We start from the raw sequence: 19405 nt of genomic DNA, 5'->3' as shown, positions 1-19405 counted from the left end.
GTTGGGTTGAGCTTGTCCTGGAACTTCTGGAACCTCAGGATGGCTTCTCCCCCAACGTGATGCCAGGCACCCCGCAGCCTCAGGAGGCCCGGCTGACTCCAGTCTGGGTTTTCCCCGCTCTGGGGTCTTTGTGGGGGCTGTGGGGGTCTTGGTAGGTCAGGCTGGCATCCCTCTGGTCTGACTTGGCATCATCCCCCCAGATCTTCGACATCTATGTGGTCACGGCTGACTACCTGCCCCTGGGGGCCGAGCAGGATGCCATCTCACTGCGGGAGGGCCAGTATGTGGAAGTGCTGGACTCCGCCCACCCGCTGCGCTGGCTTGTGCGCACCAAGCCCACCAAGTCCAGCCCCTCACGCCAGGGCTGGGTATCTCCTGCCTACCTGGACAGGCGGCTCAAGGTACTGGATGGCTGGGGTGGGGTCCTGGGATGGACCCCTGGGTCCTCCCACAGGGCAGGGCTGGGCCAGAGACGGGACCACCTGCCACCATCCCCCATTTTCTCACCAGCTGTCACCCGAGTGGGGGCCCACTGAGGCCCCTGAGTTCCCGGGGGAGGCCGTGTCTGAGGATGAATACAAGACAAGGCTAAGGTGAGGGTCTGGCAGGCAGGGACAGGAGCGGCTTTGTGGCCTCCAGGTAGCCTTGGGGGTGCTGCCCACATTGCCGGGCTTGTTCTGAAGGTGGGCGGCGGTGGGCTGCATGGGAGGAGGAGGCCGCCCGCCCCCCTCAGGAGCTCCTGGGTCTCTCCTCACCCCATCCCCTCCCAGCTCCATCATCCAGGAGCTGCTGAGCTCTGAGCAGGCCTTTGTGGGCAAGCTGCAGTTCCTGCAAAGCCACCACATGCAGCACCTGGACCGCTGCCCCCATGTACCTGTGGCTGTGACCTCCCAGAAGGCTGTCATCTTTCGAAACGTGCAGGACATCAGCCATTTCCACAGCAGGTAGGTGGGTAGGCAGGCCCCACGGCTGCTCCGGAGCCCCCAGGTGTGCACACAGACACATGCACATGGGCCAGCCAGGCATGCACAAAGGTACAAGCACACGTGACAGTCACAAGTGCACAAAGACGAATGCATGCATATCAGTGATGCACGCACACACATGCTCACGCATGCCTGAGAGAACTTCACTGACTGGGTTTACCCACTGGCGCACCACACCCCTGTTTAAGGGCATAGATGTCCCTAGGAACACAGGCATGTATACCTGGCTCGCCCACAGAAGCGCCTGTAGTATCCTTGCCTGCTGCCAGCACCCATATGTGAGAACGCTCCAGAAATTTCTCCAAACACATGACAGGCACGTCCCACGACATGCACTTCTGTGTACACAGACACAGGCGTGCATACCTGCATTCAGACGCACACTCTGACACGTGTGGGCATGCATGTGTACACGACACACACGTGTCATGTGTGAAGATGTGGATGCCCTCACACACCGCACCTGCAGCCTCTCCAGCCCAGACCTGGGCAGCAGCCTGTTTCTCCCCCAGCCTGAGGGCTCGCCATCCCCCTGACCACTGTCCCCTGTTCTGCAGCTTCCAGAGGGAGCTGCAGCAGTGTGACACGGATGACGATGTGGCCATGTGCTTCATCAAGAACCAGGCGGCCTTTGAGAAGTACCTGGAGTTCCTGGTAGGCCGTGTACAAGCCGAGTCTGCGGTGGTCAGCACAGCAGTGCAGGAGTTCTACAAGGTGCCCCCCAGCCCATGCCTCATAGTTTTCTGAGAAAAGCAGGGCCCCTGAAGCTCTGGGCTCAGCTTCAGAGGGTGACACCGCGGGGGGCAGGAGGAGGGTGTGAGGCCCACCAGAGGGAGGAGCAGTGCACATGTATGCACATGTGCATGTACCCCACGCCCCAGCCCTCCAGCTTTCCGCTCTGGTAACACTGGCCATCGGGGGTGCACATGTGTGTCCCCAACCCCGTGCTGCGGTTCCCACAGAAATACACGGAAGACGTGCTGTCAGCCTTAGACCCCTCGCAGCCACCACCGCCACCCCTGCAGCACTTCCTGGAACAGCCTGTGGAGCGGGTCCAGCAGTACCAGGCCCTGCTCAAGGTACAGGGCCGCTGCATGGCTGCCCTCCCTGTCCTTGGTGGGCGGTCAGGCAGACGGGCGGGCGGTGGGGCTCGGGCCTGACACCTTCTCCCCCAGGAGCTGATCCGCAACAAGGCGAGGAACAGGCAGAACTGCGCGCTGTTGGAGCAGGCGTATGCCGTGGTGTCGGCCCTGCCGCAGCGCGCTGAGAACCAACTGCACGTGTCGCTCATGGAGAACTACCCAGGCACCCTGCAGGCCCTGGGCGAGCCCATCCGCCAGGTGCTGGGCGCGGTGGAGGGCCTGGTGGGGCCACGTGGGTGGGGGGAATGGGGCACGGTGGAGGGCCTGGTGCGGGGCCATGTGGGTGCGGGGTGTGGGGTGCTGTGGAGGGCCTGGGCAGGGCCATCGGGTGCGGGGTGTGGGGCATGGTGGAGGGCCTGACAGGGCCATGTGGGCGCCGGGTGCAGGGCAGAGTGGAGGGCATGATGGGGCCACATGGATGCGGGGTAGATGACATGGTGGAGGGCCTGGTGGAGCTATGTGGGTGCTGGGTGCTGGGCGCGGTGGAGGGCCTGGGCGGGGCCATGTGGGCGCCAGGTACCGAGCTGACTGAGAGCCAAATGCTCCCCAGGGCCACTTCATCGTGTGGGAGGGGGCGCCTGGCGCACGGATGCCCTGGAAGGGCCACCATCGGCATGTCTTCCTGTTCCGCCACCACCTGGTGGTCTGCAAGCCCAGACGGGATTCCCGCACCGACACCTTCAGCTATGTCTTCCGGAACATGATGAAGGTTTGCGGGTGCCCATGGAGCCCAAGTGGGGCAGAGGGGGTGCCGGCTGTGCAGGGAGTGTGGAGTCCTGCTTCCAGACAGTCAGTTTGCATCCCGCCTCCCCCCACAGCTGAGCAGCATCGACCTGAATGACCAGGTGGAGGGTGACGACCGCGCCTTCGAGGTTTGGCACGAGCGAGAGGACTCTGTGCGCAAGTATCTGCTGCAGGCGCGGACGGTCATCACCAAGAATTCCTGGGTGAAGGAGATCTGCGGCATCCAGCAGCGCCTGGCCCTGCCCGTGTGGCGTGAGTGTCCTGGCCATGGCAGTGCTGCCAGATTGGGAGCCTGAGCCTGACCTGAGTACAGGAAGCCTTGGGGTTCACACAGCCCCCCACCCCAGCACAAGACAGGCACCCAGACTGTTAGGGACGTGAAGGACCTGGTAACCCCAGGTCGGCTTCCCCACCTAGGACAGGAGAGAGGATCCCCTTTCTCCGCGGTTCTTTGTTACCCATCCAGCTTGCCTCACTCACCCTGACTCCCATCGGACCCAGGTCCTGGATGGAAGGTCGCAAGGGGTGGTGTCCATAACAATCTCACTCTTTGACCTTGAGGCTTCTGGCTGTGCCAGGGACGCACCAAGGACTTGGGAGGGGGGGCTATCCCACCCACCAAGAGCTCAAAGCCTGTGTGTGTGTTGTGTGTGTGTGTGTGTGTGTGTGTGCATGCGTGCATCTAGAACCCCCAGATTTCGAAGAGGAGCTGGCAGACTGCACAGCCGAGCTGGGTGAGACTGTCAAGCTGGCCTGCCGTGTGATAGGCACACCCAAGCCCATTGTCAGCTGGTACAAAGGTAGGCCCCTGGGGCTCAAAGGATGTTGATCCTGCACCAGGAAGAGGCGCTGGGAGGGAATCCATCCTGGGCAGGGGCTGGGGAATGAGGGGCGGCCTGCTGGGGGGCTGGGCACAATCACCGCCAGCCTGGGTGGGTGCGTGGGTGGACGAGGTGGGACAGAGTCAGAGGGTGTGCACCCATGATCCCGACACAGTGATCGTACCCACCCCAAACTCACTCCTTAGCTCGCCGAGGGCTCACACCCTGTCCCAGGTACCAGGCCCTGCCAAGGGGTGCTGGTCGTCTAGGGGAGGAGACAGATGGCAAACCAGGAGACAAACATGTGGCATGAAGGTGACACGGCCAGCTAGAGAAATGAGGCAAAGGGGGGCAGCTGGCAGGCCTCCCTGGTGAACATTCAGGAGCTCTGGGTGGGCAACCAGGAGGCCAGGAGCAGGGAGAGGGCACTGAGGCTGGCTCTGTGGTCAGGGTCCCCAGGAATACCCCCACTTCTGGCATCAGCTGCACTTTGGGGGTCTCTGGGAGCACCTCCACTTCTGACATTCTGGGGGTCCATGGGACCACCCCCACTTCTGACACCAGATGCAGCTTGGGGGTCCCCGGGACCACCCCCACTTCTGACACCAGATGCAGCTTGGGGGTCCCATGACCACCCCTACTTCTGGCACAAGCTGTAGTCTGGGGTCTCTGGAACCACCCCCACTCTGGCATCAGCTGCAGCTTGGGGGTCCCCGGGGACCACCCCCACTTCTGGCATCAGCTTCACTTTGGGGGTCCCCATGACTACCCCCACTTCTGACACTGGCTGTATTCTGGGGGTCCCCAGGGACCACCCCCACTTCTGGCATCAGCTGCACATTGGGGGTCCCCATAACCATCCCCACTTCTGACACCGGCTGTATTCTGGGGGTCCCCGGGACCAGCCCCACTTCTGGCATCAACTTCACTTTGGGGGGGTCACGACCAGCTTTGGATTCAATGAATCACCTGAAGGACTCACAGAACTCAGCAGAACATTCCGCTCAGGGTGTGCTTTATTGCAGGAAAGGGAAAAGCAACATGGGGAAGGGTCCCAGGGTCCCCCCACCCAGTGGTCATGCAGACTGCATGTTCCTCCCGCATGCATGCGTGGCAGCACTCAGTCTGGCCCTTTGGGGACATCCCTCTGAGCCTTGTGGCTTGTGGCCTTGTGTCCAGGGCCTCTGTTCAGGGTCACTCATGCAGGCACAGGTGACCTGTCACGGCCCCTGCAGAGGTCAGGCTAATGACATGTGACCTTAAGCCCCAGCCCTAAACCACAGTGTAGTACAGCCATCTGACATGGTCCAAGGCCCCCAGGTAAACTGAGACACTCTCACTGTGGGTCACTTGGGCTGGCAGACAGGTCTCCAAGTCCTCAGTTCAGTCTGAATAACCAAGTCCAGTCCCAGTTTTGGGGAGCTGTCCCAGGGGCAGGCCCTCGGGTTGAGCAGCCAGGGGCACTGGTTTGTCCTTCATGGCTGAGGATGGGGCTAGAGCGGATACTGGTGGTGTTACTGGGACACAAGAGGGGCCTTCCCCGTGTCCTGCGGTCAGAGCCACAGGCTGAAGCTGGGGGACACAGGGACTGGTTCCCGTCAGCAGTTTGGGAGAGCGGCCCCAGGGTCGTCTTCTGGAGGGAGGCCCCACAGCCACCTCGTCCTGGGGTCTGAGGAGGTCCATCCCCAGCTGCCTCCCCTGCACAGAACCTGGGAGGGTACCTGTCCATCCCGCTGTCCCCTCATGGCCAGACCTTTGACCTGTGAGGACGGGTTCATACCCTCCATCCTGGGAGGGACAGAGTGGTTCATACAGTTTCCTGGAAGCAAGAACGAACCCCTGGGGCCACCTGTTTTGGCCAGGCTGCCTCCAGGAGGGTGTGCTGGCCGGGGCCCTCGTCCAAGGGGAAAGGGGGACGTGCTGCCCAGGAGTGGACAGTGAGTGCTCTGGAGGGATAACTTGGCTGGGGATAGCTGTGTCCAGTGACCAGACTGCCTCCCCAAGGAGTGGATGGAGGAGGTGGGGGCAGCCACATGGTCAGCCCGTGTTGACACATGCTGTCACAATACATGCAGCGCACACAGTCATGTGGTAGGGACAGAGCTGCTGTGACCCAAAGCAGTGTCATGGCAGGAAACCCCACCGGTAGCTGACGGAGACACTGATTTGCCAGGATGGGGAGTCCGCCCCCAGCCTGGCCTCTGAGCGGTGTCCCATGCAAGAACCTCACCTCGTTCACCGCCTCAAGGAGGGGTCTTCAACTGACCGGTCTGTAGCCTCTCAGGCTGTGTCTTTTGCAACAGCTCAAGGCTGGTGGGCACATAGCAGTCTTCACTGGGAAGAGCATCGCCAGTGGAGCCACACAGTTGGCCCTGAGCTCTGCCCATGGAACTGGGACCCGGCTCCCCGCCATGTGGCCTGGACCGCTGCTGCGCTCACTGCATAGCCTGGGTCTCCCCTGAGCTGGATGACGGGGCGGGGGAGGGGGAATTGGAGGGAAGGTCCCCTAGGAGGTTCTGTCCCAGTACATGAGTCTGTAGGTGGGGGTCCCCTTTGTAGGCGACGAAGAGGTAAAGGTTGGTTATTGCAATGGAGGAACTCAGCGTGGGGAGACTTCTGACTTGCCAGCCAGCAGAATGACAGAATGTCATGGGTGGACGCTTCCCATGTTAGGAGCAGAGAGGGGCAAGTGCTGACCCACCCACAGGGGCCACATGTCCAGAATGGAGGGCCCCGGACACGAATCAGAGACCTCGCCTCGAGAATGCGGAGAGGTCCTGGTGCCTGCGTACCTGAGGGTGGAAGAGCAGGATCCATTGCTCTGCACGGGGGATCCCCTAACAGCAGCCTGTCTACACCTACTGGAGCCATAGGAGTTGTCTTTGCCCAGCCACCTGCTCCCTCTGGTGGCTGCTGCCACCTCTGTGCCTGGAGAGTCCACACTGGAATGTCCCCTCCCCACATTCCCTCTGGCCCGCGAACTGCATACCGCAAACATTGGGTCCAGAGGTAGAAGTTGCAGCCACAGAACTCTGACTTGGCCTCAAGGTGACTTTAAAGTCCTGTGAGTGGATGCAGGTGCTGTGAACATCCTACCTCTCCCTGCCTGGGGTCTCTGGGCACAGGGGACCAAGGCTCATCTGTCAGGTCAGGGTGGAGGAGCAGGAAGACACAACACAGTTCTGCAGCTCAGTAATGTCCCGCGTTTGGGGCTCACCCAAAACTCCGTCTGGAGCAGCGTCTCTGCAAATACTGTTTTGGCTTCGGGGATGTTGACTTAGCAGCCACGTCACATCACCGTCCGAGGCTCTGTGCCCCTTGGTTGGCTGGGGACCCCCCGCAAGGTGGTGACCTTGCTGATGGGGCTCCTTCTGGCCCAGAGCAGCAGTCACATCCCCCAGCCTTTCTCAGGGCCACCTGTCAGAATGCTCCTATAGCCCTCCACTCACCTCTGCCTCCTCCAGCCTGTCACAACATTATGGATGCCACGCAGGTTCCACCAGCCCACAGGATGGGCATCAAAGGCTCCCTGTGGGGACATGGCTCCTCTGCTGTCATCCGAAGGAGTCCTTCACAAACTTCCGGTGCCCGGCCTCCCAGCCCAGGTGCTGGCCCTCCTGCCTTCTGCCCATCCGGACTTGGTGACTGCACCCAGCATGGGCTCTCGTGTTTGCTAGGAAGCCAGTCAACGTCAGGCGTCAGGAGGGAGCGTATCAGCCAAAGCACCACCCAGAGATCTGCTTTTGACCCTGCTTCTCGGTGCCCAGACTGCAGCCTCCGGCCCCATGGCTCTTCCTCCACAGGCCACGGCGGCGGCGGGGGGAGGGGTGTGGGGAAGGAGCGGGGGTGGTTTCCTGCCCAGTGGACCTCGTGCTGTCTGCCACCGACTCCACAGACCTGTCATGGGTCCTGTTACCTGGCCCAGTGGGGCCTTCTGTTTATCTTCCTCCTCCTCTCGCTTCTGGAACACCTCGTCCTGACCATGTCCCTTCTTGTCACCGAAGCATGAAGGGTCTGGGGTGTTTCCCCACTTGGAAACCACGAGGCCAGCCAGATACAGATAGAAAACAAGGCCTTCTGGCTGGGGCCGCATATGCCAGTCCCCACGTTTGGGGGCCAGATGTTAGCTGCAGGCAGTGGGTTGCCCCCCTAGTGGAGAAACCTCAGGTTCTAGGAGACGCTGGACTTCTATGGGGCTGCTAGCAGGCCTGCCTGTGTCCTCTTCCCCAAAGTGACTGGGTCACTTGACGTGGCTTAAAAACAGTTGGCACGGGTTCCTCTGAGTTAGGGGTCACGATGCTGCTTATGAACTGTTATTTAAACAGCCTCATTCGGCACATACAAGGTCTCCTGTGAAGTTTTAGGTATTTGTGGAGGACACAGTTCCTTGCGGGGAAAGATGCACCTCTCCTGGCCTCCACGCAGGGGAGAATTGCATGATGGCTGGAGACATTCAGTTGGGTAGTGATGAGGGACATGGGCAGTGTCTGAGCATGTCTATTGGGTGGGGTCCCGGGGAGTAACGGAATCAATGGGCAGATGAGTGAAGGTCTGCGTGCCAGAATGAGACATCGTCTGTTGGGGCCAGGTCCCTCTGCCCGGCCCCTACCTCCAGCTAGGAGCCTACTTTGCAAGGCTGCACAGGGGACATGGAGGTCTGGGGAAGGAAATGGCACTCTGGATCAGCTTGGCCAGCCAGGCTCCCCGCCAGGGGTCCATGCTCCAGAAGTGCTCCTCCATCGCTGCCCCATGACTGCAACCCCCCAGGCAGGCCAGCCTCCTGTCCCCAGCAGGGTCCCCTCCGTGACAGCCCTGCCTTCCTTTCCAGACGGGAAGCCAGTGGAAGTGGACCCTCACCACATCCTCATCGAGGACCCCGATGGCTCATGTGCCCTCATTCTGGACAACCTGACTGGTGTGGACTCCGGCCAGTACATGTGCTTCGCGGCCAGTGCTGCTGGCAATGCCAGCACCCTAGGCAAGATACTGGTGCAAGGTGAGCCCTGGGAGGGAGGCTGGGGTGTGGGGCATCTGGACCCTGCTCTACCTTGGGGACTCAATGGGGGGCACAGGCCTGTGGGTGGGGCTGATGGTGGCCATGTGGATTCCGACCACATCTGGGGAACTCACTGGTGGAGTAGGGTCCCTCTCCATCATGGTGTCTCTCTCTATATCTCTTCCCCTTCCACCACTCGGTGGCCCCACAGTACCCCCACGGTTTGTGAAAAAGGTCCGGGCAGTGCCCTTTGTGGAGGGAGAGGACGTTCAGGTCACCTGTACCATCGAAGGTGCCCCACACCCCCAGATCAGGTAGGCCAGGCAGTGTGGGGGCTGGGACAGGGTCTGCTGGATGCTGGCAAAGTGTGGGTGGGCTCCATGTGCAAGCCCAGACTGCAGGGGGGGCGAGAGGAGGGTCTCAAGTCGGGGAGGCTGGGGTGGCTCTGCCTCACACTGTAGGGTTGGCCATAGGTGGTACAAGGACGGGGCCCTGCTGACACCCAGCGGCAAATACCGAACCCTGAACGAGCCCCGCAGTGGCCTGCTGGTGTTGGAGATCTTGGCGGCCAACAAGGAGGACCTGGGCCACTATGAGTGCGAGGTGACATGGGCAGACATAAGGGCAGCTGAGGGGACTAGCTTGGGGCCTCCCATCACCCAGTGTCCCTGAACCATGATGAGGGAGGGACCACAGCCCCCTATCACCCAGTGTCCCTGATGAGGGAGGGACCCCGACCCACCATCACCCAGTGTCCCTGAACCATGATAAGGGCAGAATCCTAGTCCCCCATCACCCAGTGCCCCTGATGAGGGAGGGACCCTGGCCCCCCATCACCCAGTGTCCCTGTTGAGGGAGGGACCCCAACCCACCATCACCCAGTGTCCCTGAACCATGATGAGGACAGAACCCTAGCCCCCCATTACCCAGTGCCCCTGATGATGGAGCGATCCCTGGCCCACGATCACCCAGTATCCCCAGTGAAGGAGGGGATCTCTGGCCCACCATCCAGTGTCCATGACAGGGGACAGGGACCCAGATGGGAACCCTGGGTGGCATCCTCTTTTCTCCCAAAGCCACTTGCCCACCTGCAGGGCCAGGGGTGGTCTGTGGATGGTGTGTGCAGGCTGTGACTTTTCCTGGCTACAAGGCCCCTCTGTGTGGCTGCTGTTGGTAGCCTAGGTGGGGCCTGGCCCCTATGGAGGTTCCTGTGGGAACACACAGACCTGAGCCAGCTCTGGACCCATACTGTCTGATTCAGTCACTATTGGCCACATGCAATTTGAATTGAAATCAATAAGTTACCTGTAGGTAAAGATTCGGTTCCATGCACGTGCTTGGGCCCATATGGCCACCACACCAAGTGTGTAGACAGTGTCCCCAGTGCCTAGGAAACCCTGGGCAATGCTGGGTCTGTGTGGGAACCCTTTCTTTGGTGATAGGCTCTATGCCTCTGGGACACAGCCAAGGAGGGCCCCCACTACAAACGACCTGCATGGTCCCCAGGGAGCCGCAGGCTCTAAGCAGGCTCCTGCCATCTGCCCTGCAGTTGGTGAACCGGCTGGGCTCTGCGAGGGGCGGGGCAGAGCTGTGCATGCAGAGCCCAGCTGTGCGAGCCCGGGAACAACGTCGCAGAGAGCAGCTTGCAGCTGTGGAAGGTGAGTGCTGTGGGGCTGGGTTGGGGGAAACTACCAGCTTTTCCAATCAAGGTGTGCTTCTTGGAGGAGGGGCAGTGAGGGCCAAGGAGGGGTCTGGCTGGGAGAGGAGGGGATGCAGAGGCCGTGGAGCAAGGGCTGGGTCCCAGCGCCCTACTGGGGCAGCATGAGGTGAGCCATGAGCCCAGAGCTTCAGCAAGGCTGAAGGGCTGCCCTGGGGGTGGCATCTTCCTCACCATCTCTGGGGCAGTAATGAGTGCATAGAAAGGTCCTATCTGGGCCAGGCAGGCTGCTGGACAGTAGCCAGCCAGGCCTCGTGATAGGTGGCAGCAACATTAGGTAGGACAGCTTTGCCGTGTGCAGAGCACAGGGCTGCCGAGTCTCAGCTTGGCTCCCAGGAGAGGGAGTGGTGTTGGGGTAGGGTTGTTCATGGGAAAAACAGAATGCCGTGGCTCTGCCTCCCTAACCTGGCCGGGGGTGGCCCCTGGGGTCCTGGGATATGTCTCACTAGGGGGAGATGTGCTTTGGGGTGGGAGGTGAAGGGTGGGCGGCAGGGCACCTCACGCCTCCACTCATGCCTGGGTCCAAGATCCCAGCTGGGCCCAGCCCAAGAATGGCTGGGATGGGGAGGGTGGCAACTGGAATCTGTTCTGGGCCTGCTCAGTCCCAGAGAGCAGCCTGATGGGGCAGGGTGCAGCCCCAGGGACAGCTTCTCCCAGTGCAAGTATCCCCACCTATAAGGTGGTAAGTCTTCTGTTCCTGGAGGCATACAAGCAGAGGCTTGACTAATACCTGGTGGAGCTTCAGCTCCCACAGTAGGAAGGGCTGGAATACATGTCCTCCCAACTTCTGAATGTTGGCTTCTGTGATTCCTTGGGCTACTGGATCCAGTCCTTCCTGGGGCCCCATGCCTGGGCGCCTCTATCTAGACCCTCCTACAGTCAGCCTACTTGGCATCTGAAGTTTGGCCTCACAGCCTTTGAGACCCTCCACAGCCATCAAAGAGAGGGCAGGGGTCCTTGTTCCTGCCCCCCAGAGGATCCTGTGATGTCTGCAGGCACCTGCACTTCCTGCAGTGTAGCATCTTATGTAGGGGAGGTGCTGCATAGGGACTTCAGTGCTCCCTCTCAGGCTGGCAACAAGCATGTCCTACAGAGGCATTCACTTCATTGTCATGATGGGTCACTTTCTGTCAACGTCCGACAGCTGTGGAGTCTGGAAGAGGGGCAGCCTCCTGGTGCCTCACATCCAAGAAGGCGGGTTCTCACAAACCCAGGATTGGAGCCCAGCGCCTACCGCTTCCTAACCCTATCCTGCCGCTTCATCTTTAACCTGGTGGCTCTATGGCCAGCACGGCCCTGGCCAGCCTTGTGGGGTGGGTGCTGCCCCCTCGCTTGTGGAACCGCACTGGGCCAGGAGCCTTGCTTCGCACGGCTGCACCTCTCCAATAGCTGCCAGTACTCACTGGAGCTTAGGGCCCATCAGGTGGCTGGCCAGTTCAGGAACAAAAGCACCAGGCAGCCAAGACATGTCCTGACTACCACCCCATAGAGCAGCAGGAGGGGACCCCAGTCATGGGGGGGGCGGCGAGGAGAGGAGTTCTGCACACAGGGTCCAGTCTGCAGGTGGCAAACAGGCTGGCTCTCTCTGGCCCCAACTTAATCCTCACACACAGGGCATGTTGGTGCATTCCATTCTCTCTCCCAGGGGGCTTCCCTCTCCAGGAGGCAACTAGCACAAACACGCACATGTACATACATACATGCATATGTGCATGCACATGCTTGTGTGCACACATATACACAAATAAATGAGGCTCCCAAAGGCCATACGGATACAACTGGTACATTTAATTCATGTGCATCCAATTGGAGACAAGTTTAAAATACTCTTGGTCATCTAAAAGGAAAATCCTTTTTCTATATGGCACTGTAGCAAAGCCTGAAATCCCACACACGAAGCCAGGGTGCTGTGTGCCCCAGGCCGTGCCACTTGACTTTTTTGAGCATCCCACTCAGCTTTGTCCCTAGAATGGCAAAAGGGACTGTTGAGACCTAAGGGTACTGGTAGCCGGTAACTGCCTGCTGTCCAGCAGGGTGTGGTTGGGAGGGGGCATCTCTGTTGCACACCTGGCCCTTCCCAGAAGTTGCAGAGGAAGAGACCTTGAGACAGGTTGGAATAGGTGCTGCTTGGTCCCAGATGAGTCTTATCCTGTCTCTGGGACTCTGATCCTCCATCTGCTGGCTCCAGAGGGGTAGAAAGGTAGGGTAATCAAGGCAGTTGAATTTGTAGGTAGCTTCTATGGGGAGACCTAAATTTCTCTACTCACTTAGAGCTCAGGACCCTGTCCAGGCATTTCTGGTTGCTCCTGATGGGGTTTTCATGGCCTCATGCTACAAAGCTCATATGTGCCACCTCCCTGGAGAGATGCCTTTGTTCTTTAGGAATTTTTATAAAACAGGCACCAGCCATCCCAGTCGCAGTTTGATTCCCATGAGCCATTCCTTTCCCCACGCCTAGCCTTCAGTTTTTGTCTGAGCAGTGGGACCTTAGGTTTGACAAACTCACAGGGCTCCCTGGCACATGAACTGAAGAAAGAGCTGGAATTTCTGTGTGGACTGCCCAGATGGGGCCCCTACTCTTGCTACGGTCCCTGAAAGACCCTCATTTCCTCATGTTAGACACATTTGATGTTCTACTTCCTTATCCCCCAGACACTCAAAGAAGGCTCTGTCATCTCCATTTCAAAGATGACAACTGGGGCTTCAAGCTGAGACGGATAGGCCAGGCAGGGCTTGGATCCAGTGCTCCTAAGCCGAGCAGGTTACTACACTGCCATGCCATTCAAACAGCTCAGCTCCTGAGCGCTGGCTGATCTGTAACCCTGGCTATTCCGACTGTTTTCTTTGTAGTCACTGAGCAGGAGACTAAAGTCCCCAAGAAAACCATCATCATGTAAGTGCAGGCGTGTTCCTAACTTTCCTTCTGACTGCAGTGCCCCCTGCATGCCCACTAACCCACCTGGACCTTGCCTGTGTGGCCCAGCCACCTGCTTGTCTGACTACCTGCCCATATGGCTTTTGCTCACCACGCAGACTGCCAGCACTTTGCAGAAGCTCCAGAGGGGACCCACATTCCCCTGGGGTCTTGACTACCTTCACACTTCACAGCTCTCTCTTACAGGGCCTCCATGGCTCCATTGCTTCCGCAGGGTAGACTTACTCTGTATACTTCACAGCAGTACACCCAGCTTGGACCCAGAATCACACCAGTTAGTTTGGAGCCGGGACTGAGAGCTGTTTCCCACAGTGGGCCAGAGGCAGAATTCTACTCAAAACCCTAGAATCTAGGACATTTCTGTCCAACAGAGCTTTCTGTGATGTTGGAAGTATTCTCTATGTTGCACACTACAAGAGCATCCACTAGCCATATGTGGCTGCCAAGTATTTCAAATGTGTCAAGTGTAACTGAAGAACTGAATGCTAGATTTTAGTTATTCTCATTAACTTGCATTTAATTAAAATAGTGTAACCCTAGTGGGCAGCACAGCTCTAGGTCCCTTACATGTCTCCAAGCCCAACCCTAGCATTAGGGAGATGGGGAAACTCACGTTCAGGGAAGAGGCTTGCTCAGGGTGTCTCATGATTGGAAGCCAACCGATAACCCATTTCCCCGGTGCCACGCCCGCCATCCCCTTCTTTGGTGCCTTCAAGGCTGGGGTTGTTGCTACTTAAATTACACAAGAGGTTTGGAGCTGAGTGAAACCACAGAAGGAAGAATTGGTTTTGACCTGGATGATCAGGAGGACTTCCACTAGAGGGTGTGTGCAGGTGGAGATTGTGGAAAAGCTTGCAAAAGCCAGGAGGCAAGAAAAACTGGTCTAAGACCAGATGGCTGGGAAACTCTGGTTAGTCCCCATGGACCTATGACCTCCTCAAGGGGCCTGAAGTTGTCCAAGTTATGGAGAATCTTATCATCAGACATTTGGTCAGATCCTGGGTTAACCCTTCCTCGACTTCCTCCCTCCTCCCCCAAGGCACGTTGCTGCCCCACAATACATGGGGTAGTAGTAAGTACCCCATCCCTGGAGCTATGCGACTGTGTCTGAGCCTTATACAGATTAACTCTATGTTTCATCCATGAAAGGAGCATCTCTATTATTTACATCTTATGGATGGCTCCTGCTCTCTGAGGGCTCACTGGGGTAACCCACATGATATAAAGCATAAGGCACTGGTGGGATGGACAAGGAAGGCCATATGGCTATGTCCCTGCATACCTTCCCATTAACTGCACAAAGAGCACTGGGATCTCCGAAGTGAGATGGTCATAAATGGAGGAGAGACTAGCACACAGAGACATTGTAAACCAGTCTCAGTCTGGGGTTTTGAGGCACCTTGTAATGTGGAATGGCCCTCCCCTGATGCCTCAACTCTTGTTTTGAGATATGCACACTAGAGTTTGAGGTTAGCCAGATGGGGCTTTGTGCTTTGTTTCTTTGGTTCTCTGTAGGTTCCAGAGGTTGGGCTCAAGCACATGTGTAGGAGTTTGTGCAGTGTCACCACTTGCTTGTGAGGACACTAACCCAATCACTCATGTGGCCCCTGCATGTGCTGATGGTGCGGGCACTGAGCAAGGCTGCAGGTCTCTGTGCCCATTTCCTCTTGGCCCTCTCCCCGCAGAGAGGAGACCATCACCACCGTGGTGAAGAGCCCCCGTGGCCGGCGCCGGTCCCCCAACAAGTCCCCTTCCCGCTCGCCTTCTCGCCGCACTGCCAGCCCACCCAGGCCAGGCCAGTTGGCCCCCGAGGTGCTCTACTCACTGGGGGCCAGCCAGCCTCGAAAGCCTGAGGTGGAACCAGGCTGGAGGCCCACTGTGCCCACGCTGTACGTGACGGAGCCTGAGTCCCACACACCGGCCCTGCCCCAGGGCACGAGGCCCCAACCCAAGTGGGTAGAGGTTGAGGAGACTATTGAAGTCCAGGTGAAGAAGACGGGCTCCAGGGGTGCATCTCCTGCCAGAGAGGCACCCGACAGCTCCACAGGGCTCCTCTTCACGATGTCAGGTGGGACACCCACAGGAGACCCCAATGCAAACAATTCCAACAACAAGTTACTGGCTCAGGAGCCCCAGGCCCAGGGCAAAACCATAGTCAGTGCTGGAGAGCCTCTCACCTTCTGCGTGGACGCTGGGCCAGAGGAGACCCCTGAGCGTTTCCCTCCCCAAGCAGCTGAAGAAGAGGCTCCCCTGGAGGAGATGGAGGAAGGAGGTGCCCTCCTGACAGAGGAGCCTCAGGGCACCAACAGCCTTTGGAGCCGTGACCCCAAGGTCCTCACACACGACGGCCGAGTGCTGACGCTGGCTGACCTGGAGGATTACGTGCCCCGGGAGGGGGAGACCTTCGGCTGTCGTGGTCCAGTGCCCAGCACTTCTGATGACCCACCCTGCGAGGTCTCTGTGCTTCAGAGAGAGATCAGTGAGCCCACTGTGGGGCGGCCTGTCCTGCTCAATGTGGGGCGTCCCCTGGGCCCACGAGGCCCATCCAGCTTTTTCAGTCACCGGGAAGTGTCTCCGTCAGGGCCTCAAGTCCTTGGCCCCAGTGGAGTCTCCTTCTGTGTGCAGGAGGTGCAGGCTGGGGGTGCTACCTCCTGGAAGCCGTCCTTCTGCACCCAGGTCCAGCGGTCTGCAGACAGTGGCCAGAGCAGCTTCAAAACAGAGGTTTCCACCCAGACAGTCAGCTTTGGGACAGTGGGTGAGACGGTCACTCTGCACATCCACCCAGATGGGGATAAGGCCCCCAGCCCCTCCCAGGGTTGAGGCCATAAGCGTCAGGGGCTTGGCTGTCAGGCACCCTGATGCAGCCAGTGTGGCTGTGTGGAGGAAGCCAGTGCCCCATGGATATGTGTGCTCTGATCCTCCCCTCCACTCTCCAAGAACTCAGGGCTGGAGCCTGCCTGCCCCTTCTACCCCAGGCACTTGCTACCTCACAAGGCCTGGTCTGGCTGAGGACACTGCACACAGATCTGGAGTCTCAGAAAGTACAGAAGCCTCTGAAGAGTACAGGCTGGAGAGACTCATGGACTGTAGCTCTGGGCTCAGGGCTCTAGACATAAGTCAGGGACACTGTATCTGTCTGGCCATGTTCACAAGGCCGGGATGTCAGGTTTGTCCTGTCTGCTCCAGGCTAGGGTCCTGGTCTTCCTCTCAGGTGGGGGCTCCCCAGCCCCATCTTCACCATGAACATTTGTCTTGGCCTCTGGGAGGCCTGTGCGGGGCACAGCCCTGCAGGCCCTCCTGAGCCTTTCTGCAGGGTGGACCAGGGTCTGTGCATGGGAAGTGGCCCATCAGATGGCCCTGATGATAATAAACTGGTTCCCTGCACTGTGTTGTCTCTGCTTTCTTGCTTCTCTGCCTGGTGGCTCCGGCGACTTGTTGGGGAGGGCCTTCTATGCCTGGTCCTGGGGACCACCAGTAGCAGCCCTTGGTGGCACCTGATACCAGCCTGTGGGTTCTGGCCCATCCTAGGGTCCCTGGTTGGAGGCGTGACAGCTCGCCGGTGTAGCTTGCTCACACAGGCTGTGTGGCTGGTGACAGGTGCTACCTTGTGACAAGACTAGTGGTCATTCCCAGCCCTCTGGAGGCTGAGCAGCCCTCCCTACCATCTGTGCCGGGGGGGTTGTTGGTGAGATGGGCACAGAGGCTGTGATGTGTTCGGGGTCTGTTGACCTCCTTGGACTGGGGAAGGATGAGACACATGTCCCAGTGCCATTGAGGGCACACAGACAGCAGACTGACTAGTCGCTTCTCCAGCTTGGAGGGTCTGAGGATACAGAAGATGAACAAGAGAAAAAGTCTGGGGTGAGGGGAGAGCTCCAGGCGGGGGGACCTGCTGGGAATGGAGTGGTAGGCATCCCTGGGCATGTGTGAGGCTGTGGTGTGACCATAGGAAGAATGACCCCCAGGTGGGGGAGGAAAATGCACCAGGAGCTAGAGGCAGGGAGCCAACAAGGATACAGTGGCCTTGGTGGGGCTAGGCTGCAGGTGGAGGGGAGGCCGCTGCCATGCATGGCTGGCCTGGGAGGGCAGGAAGGACCCCTTGGCCCCTGACAGCATCAGGCTGTTCCCAGGCTTCCCTAGAGTGTGGGGCTGGGTTCCCTTGGGCCTGGGTGGCCCAGTACCCTGGGGTCTGGAGTGGACCATGGTGTGGAGGCCAGTCCCAGGGTGAAGGTATGGGATGAACTGAGACTGAGGGGCAGGACCAAGACAGAGGGCAGGTGTCCAGACCCACCTGTGCCCAGAGGAGCCCCCATGTTTTCAAAAGTCCTGGGCTCACTGCCTTGAGTGTGTGGTGGGTCAGATTGGTGGGAAGGGCAGCTTGGAGTCAGCTCACTGGGGCAGCCTCTGAGGACTGGGACAAGGTTTCTGGAGCCCTCTTCTTGGGCCCAGGCCACACCTCACCCCTACACGCTGACCCGCCTCTCCCACAGATGCTGCTGCCCCTCCCCCAGTTGCCCTGGAGCCAGCAGACAAGGAGATCACGTCTGTTCCGAGGACGCTGGTGTGCCCCGAGGCTCCAGGACCCTCCACAGGGGACCACGCTGGCCCCATCCCTGGCCCTGGGGGGCCACCCAAACCCCAGGAGGCTGGCCCCAAACTCCTAGGCACGGAGGTTGCAGATGCATCTGGTGAGGCCCAGTGGCCTCAGGCTGACCACAAAGTGCCACCTGCTCTCAGGGTCCCCCCTGTGCTGGCTTCAACCTTGGCCACCCCAGGTATCCATCCTATTCAGGTGAATGGGAAGAGCCCTGGGGACCCTGACATCCCAATGGCCCCATGCACTGGGGGACCTGGACAAGGCCCAGTTTAGCTCAGCCTCAGGCTTCCCAACTGTGAAGCTATAGGCAGGAGGTGGGTGCTGGGAGGTTCTTCCCACCCTGAGTACATCTGTCCTGGAAGCCAGAGGCTTTGGTGGTTAGCCCTGGGCACAGAGCCTGAGTGCCCTGTGCTTCTGGGTAGGTGAGAAGGAGCAGGGGAGGAGGGGGGGAAGAGGAGGAGTGGGAGGAGGGAGGAGAAGAAAAAGGAAGGAGGAGGAGGTGGGGGAGGAGATGGAGAGGAGGAGGAGGAGGGAGGGGGAAGAAGAAGAGAGAGGAGGAAGAAGGAAGAAGAGAGAAGAGAGAGGAGGAGATGGAGGAGGGAGGAAGGGGGAGGAGGAGGGAGGAAGAGAGAGGAGGGGAGGGAGGAGGAGGATGAAGGAAAGGGGGAAGAGGGAAGAAGAGGGATGAGAGGGAGGAAGAGGAGTAAGGAGAAAGAGGAGGGAGAAAAGAAAGGAGGTGAGGGAGGAGGAGAGGGAGAAGGAGAAAGAAAGGAGGAGGAGGGAGAGGGAGGAGGAAGGAGAGGAGAGGTAGACCCCCTCACCACCACCCTGGCCTGATGAGACCCCCCTAGGGATGCTGCCTTGGGGCCCCTCCCCCCCAGAAGCTGCTGCACCTGGCTGTCAGAATGGCCCTTGTCTGGGTAGCTGGGACCCTGTTGCATGGCTGCTGGCCCAGGCCAGAAGCTAGGACAGGAAGGTGCATTGGCTCCTGGGCTCTGCAGGGAGGTCAGGACCCCTGGGTTTGGAGGAGGGTAGTCCCTGTCTGTTCTTACCCACAGGGGCCCTGCGCTCCCACAGTCCCTCCTCCACCTTGTGCTCCCACCCTCTGGGCCTGCAGGATGACATGGGGACACATAGTGAAGGGCAGTCCCAGCTCCATCCCAAGCTCCCTCTCACTAAGCCCCTGTCTCCTACCAGCTGAGCCTCAGAAGGTGCCAGAGCCTCTTCCCCAGGAGGGCCAGGAGCAGGACTTGGGGGCCCATGCTGAGGCCCAGGGATGCACTGTGCCCATCCGGTAACCTCCTTGGCGTGCTGGGTGGGGGCAGTTCATGAGGGGACATCCCAGGGTCAGGGCACAGAGGAGAGACTGCTCTCAGGGTGAGGGGTGGAGCCCTCGCCTCACCCGGGGCTGGGTCCCCTCTTTGTGCATCCCCTAAAAGTCTGCTGTAGTGCGGGAGGGGGGGGCAG

General features: G+C 59.4%; 1 protein-coding gene across 1 annotated transcript in view; it reads left to right on the top strand.

Moving 5' to 3' along the window:
• OBSCN (obscurin, cytoskeletal calmodulin and titin-interacting RhoGEF) overlaps positions 1-19405 on the top strand; it is a 162299-nt gene that overhangs the window by 130322 nt on the left and 12572 nt on the right. The window contains exons 80-94 of the mRNA XM_047082324.1: positions 201-401; positions 511-593; positions 771-944; positions 1544-1700; positions 1949-2065; positions 2162-2326; positions 2679-2837; positions 2947-3124; positions 3559-3672; positions 8522-8689; positions 8901-9003; positions 9163-9292; positions 10239-10347; positions 17832-18116; positions 19136-19232. Of these exons, the coding sequence (XP_046938280.1) occupies positions 201-401; positions 511-593; positions 771-944; positions 1544-1700; positions 1949-2065; positions 2162-2326; positions 2679-2837; positions 2947-3124; positions 3559-3672; positions 8522-8689; positions 8901-9003; positions 9163-9292; positions 10239-10347; positions 17832-18116; positions 19136-19232 (2240 nt within the window). The remainder of the gene's footprint in view (positions 1-200; positions 402-510; positions 594-770; positions 945-1543; positions 1701-1948; positions 2066-2161; positions 2327-2678; positions 2838-2946; positions 3125-3558; positions 3673-8521; positions 8690-8900; positions 9004-9162; positions 9293-10238; positions 10348-17831; positions 18117-19135; positions 19233-19405) is intronic.

Source organism: Lynx rufus, unplaced genomic scaffold (genome assembly GCF_022079265.1).
Source record: "Lynx rufus isolate CCGP_SWC_20201006 ecotype Redwood Valley unplaced genomic scaffold, mLynRuf1.p SCAF_1, whole genome shotgun sequence".
NCBI classification, from domain to species: Eukaryota; Metazoa; Chordata; class Mammalia; order Carnivora; family Felidae; genus Lynx; species Lynx rufus.
This window is presented reverse-complemented; position numbering and strand designations above follow the sequence as displayed.